The sequence below is a fragment of the Sorex araneus genome, chromosome 2 (genome assembly GCF_027595985.1).
Source record: "Sorex araneus isolate mSorAra2 chromosome 2, mSorAra2.pri, whole genome shotgun sequence".
Lineage (NCBI taxonomy): Eukaryota > Metazoa > Chordata > Mammalia > Eulipotyphla > Soricidae > Sorex > Sorex araneus.
This window is the reverse complement of record NC_073303.1, coordinates 194980051-194983490: the sequence shown is the minus strand read 5'-3', so window position 1 is coordinate 194983490 and position 3440 is coordinate 194980051. Positions and strand designations below refer to the sequence as shown.

Here is a 3440-nt window from a genome sequence, read left to right as displayed (position 1 = left end):
GCTAGAGTTGAAATGGTCTGGGTTGACCTTGACCCATACCTGCATCTAAGTAGATCGAAAGGATCAGAATTAAATTTTCAGTTTCAATTAAATGTTCAGAATTAAATTTATTGTGGTAAGATAAAATAGAGAACAATATCTTATCTTTATGTAGCTTCATTGAGAGTAATTAGATATTATACCTGCTCTATTATGCTCACACATCCGTTCATTGAAAAATACTGGTTATCTGATTGCTTCCCTATCCTCCTCTTGTTATATCTCAGACAATAGCATTGAAGAGATTTTAGACTATCCGTAATAAAAGTGCTGCCCATCCACAAGAATTTGTGTGAAAATACATCTCCTGAAGATATTGGGAATCTTGAGAGAAAGATACTTTGCTCTTTCAAATTGACATTATGATGATTAAAAAAATAATGACGCCTGATTCAGGGATATATTTATAAGGTGTATGAGCCACTTTTATTTGTCTAAACATTTAATTTTTTGGGGGGGGCTACGTCCAGCTGTGCTCAGGGCCTGCTCCTGGCTCTGGACTCAGAGATCACTACCTGGTAGACTTGGGGGACCATCTGAGGTCTGGGATGAATCCTGGGTCAACTGCCTACAAGGCAAGTGCCCTACCTGCTGTACTCTGGTCCCTAACTAAAGCATTTAAGAATAAAGAGCGTCTGATTTGGTTAGAAGAGGACTGACCTACAGATGCAGCCTCACCCATTGATCTTCTACTTTCCTGTGCTCTTGAACCATGAACGCTGATTTCCACTGTCCCCGACCTCCGTGTGTGTATCTTGCTTCAATCACTTGCTTCTGAATGAGCTTGCACTTCCTGAGAGGTTTTATCACCATCCTGATGCTTATTCAAGGAGAACCCTTGCCCATGAGAAGCCCCGTTACCTACGGAAGACTTGACTGAGTGTCACATTTGAAATCGATTACGCTGCCAGCAACAAACCAAACGGTATGGGCTTGTAATTAGTCCAGGTCAGAAGGGAGAGAGTGTGTGATGGGAGGATGGTGTCCAGTTTGGTGTTACAACCAGGTGGACACTGTTGTATCAAGCAAGATGAAGTAGGAGTGGAGTGTGGGCTGGGATGACCAATGCCTTTGAAGCTGTCCACCGACCTTCTTCATCCTAGCTCTAAGTACCGCGCAGAAGCCTTATGATTTAGTAACCAAACTACTAAACTTTCTTTATGAGGGTGAAGGCTTCTCAAGAGACAATTAACCTGGAGATTCACAAGATGTTCTAAAGCAAGCTGATCTGAGCCAAAGAAGCCAGGAGACCCAGGTGAGCGCCCCACCCACCTGCAGGCAGGGATATATAAAAGCGTAGGTGCCTGCAGTGGCACTCACCATTGAAGGAGCTAACTTCAGCGAGTTACCCACAGCTCTCTGCTCGGCACCATGTCCTACAACTGCTCCACAAGGAACTGCTCTTCTGGGCCCGTTGGAGGACGCTGCTCTGTCCCAGTGACCCCCGTTGCCACAGCTGCTACCCAGGACACCGACTGCCTGAGTGGCATCTATCTGCCTAGTTCCTTTCAGACAGGCTCCTGGCTCCTGGAACACTGTCAGGAGACGTGCTGTGAGCCCACTGTTTGCCAGCCAACGTGTTTCTCGCCAACTTCTTGCGTCCCCAGCCCCGGCCAGGCATCCTGTTCAAGGCAAACCACCTGTGTCTCCAATCCCTGCTCAACTTCCTGCAACCGGCCGGTCACCTTCGTCTCTGGGGGCTGTCAGCCCCTGGGAGGCATGTCTAGTGGGTGTCAATCAATGGGTGGCATCTCTACTGTCTGTCGGCCAATGGGAGGGGTCTCTTCTGGTTGCCAACCAATGGGAGGCATCTCCACCGTCTGCCAGCCATCCTATGGGGGTTCCAGGATGTACCAGCGGTCCTACACGTCGAGCTGCCGAAGAACATGCTGAGGGTACAGGAACCAGTGAGTTGAAGCAAGATTCCACAACCAGCCTTTTTTCCAGGATCTTCCAGCAAGCTGCCTGCCCCTGAGTTGCTGACCTCTGTTCCAGCTGCCTAATTGCTGGCTGTTAGCCCTGCACATGCTGCCTTTGGCAATCTGATGCTTTCTGGATGATGCCAAGCTTGTTTTAAGGATTGATCCCTGGTGGCGCATGCGCCACTGGATGTCTGCAGAAACTTTACCACCCAATGCCTGGGTCTTTAATGGTTTCGACATGTTTTGATCGTGCTTCTGTGCCTACTGGCTTCTGCTTTTGTGCCTTTGAAAAAGGGAGCTTGTCTCGCTTTGTATTTCTCAATAAACTTGCGTTCCTTGGCACTGCAAATGTATGTCTCATTAGAGTTCTTTATTTGCAAGGTTTTTTTTTTTTTCTTTGCTGTCCATGAATCATTCCTTGCGGATCAGGGCTTGATCTTCCCTCCTTGAACACAGAGTGTGTGTTCAGCATCTTGTTCGGTGGCAAGGAAGGGGGAGTTTATATATATCTTTCATTTGGCTGGAACTTCTTTGAACATGTTGTGACGTAGAGGGGTTTGTTCTCTATTTTTCCTCCAATTATCTCAGGATAATTCCCACAAAAGAAATGTACCCGGAAAAGCAGATAGTTTGCGGGAAACGTATTGTGAAGGGGGCAAAAGAATCAATTTGAGTTTGAGTCCTACTTGTTAAAAGACAGCAGGGAAACGTTGTAAGGACCCCTCCATGATCAGATTGAAATCAGTGGCAAAGAGGGCCAGTCTGGTACCCGGTTCTAAGTTTGATGCTGTCTAAAAGGTGGATCCAGCTGTGTTCTCTGTTCACTCGCTGTCCAAACCAGTAGCTTCTCCTCAACATGCTCTGTGTAGATGAAAACTTGTTTGAGTAACTCAGTGTAGGAGGGAAAACAAACTTTAAAACAAGCTTAAAAGTAGGTTGATTTGTTTTAATAATTGTTGTTTTCAATGTACATTTGCTCCAACGTGCTTTTCTTTTCAAAGTAACACGCCAACTTTTAGAAATGTTCTGGCTTATTCTAAAACCAAGGATCACCAAGGTTATCCCAAATGGCTAACTCAAAGCTGTTGTTTGTGTGACCTCAATTTATTATGGTTTTAAACCATCAACATTTTTTTCATAGCCTGACAAGCTATTTAACAAATGTTTTTAGATTTAATTCTTTAGCTTTTTAGGATTCAAAAAAGATGATGACTTCTTTTTTTAATTAGATGACTCTGATAAAAGAAGTTATAAGTTGGTTACAAAGAATAATATAGCAGTATATAATAATGTGAATAGAGTTTTGCTTGAACTGTGTATTGTGACGGTGTGAACATTCAAAGATAGTGTCACTTTCCTGTCAAGTTACTTACCTGTCTTTATTTCCTTTGTTTTGCTAGTAGAGCTATTCTATTTGTACCTGAACTCTAAAAGCTCTGACTGGTTTGCTTCATTTCATAACATTGCAAAGTTTCCATG

At 44.2% G+C, this 3440-nt stretch overlaps 1 protein-coding gene across 1 annotated transcript; it reads left to right on the top strand.

Annotated features, from left to right (window-relative positions):
- Nucleotides 1–1410: 1410 nt before the first annotated feature.
- On the top strand, nucleotides 1411–1932 carry LOC101537772 (keratin-associated protein 11-1). The gene has a single exon (XM_004618971.2). The coding sequence runs from the start codon at nucleotides 1411–1413 to the stop codon at nucleotides 1930–1932; it is 522 nt and encodes a 173-aa protein (XP_004619028.1).
- The last annotated feature ends 1508 nt before the right edge of the window (nucleotides 1933–3440 follow it).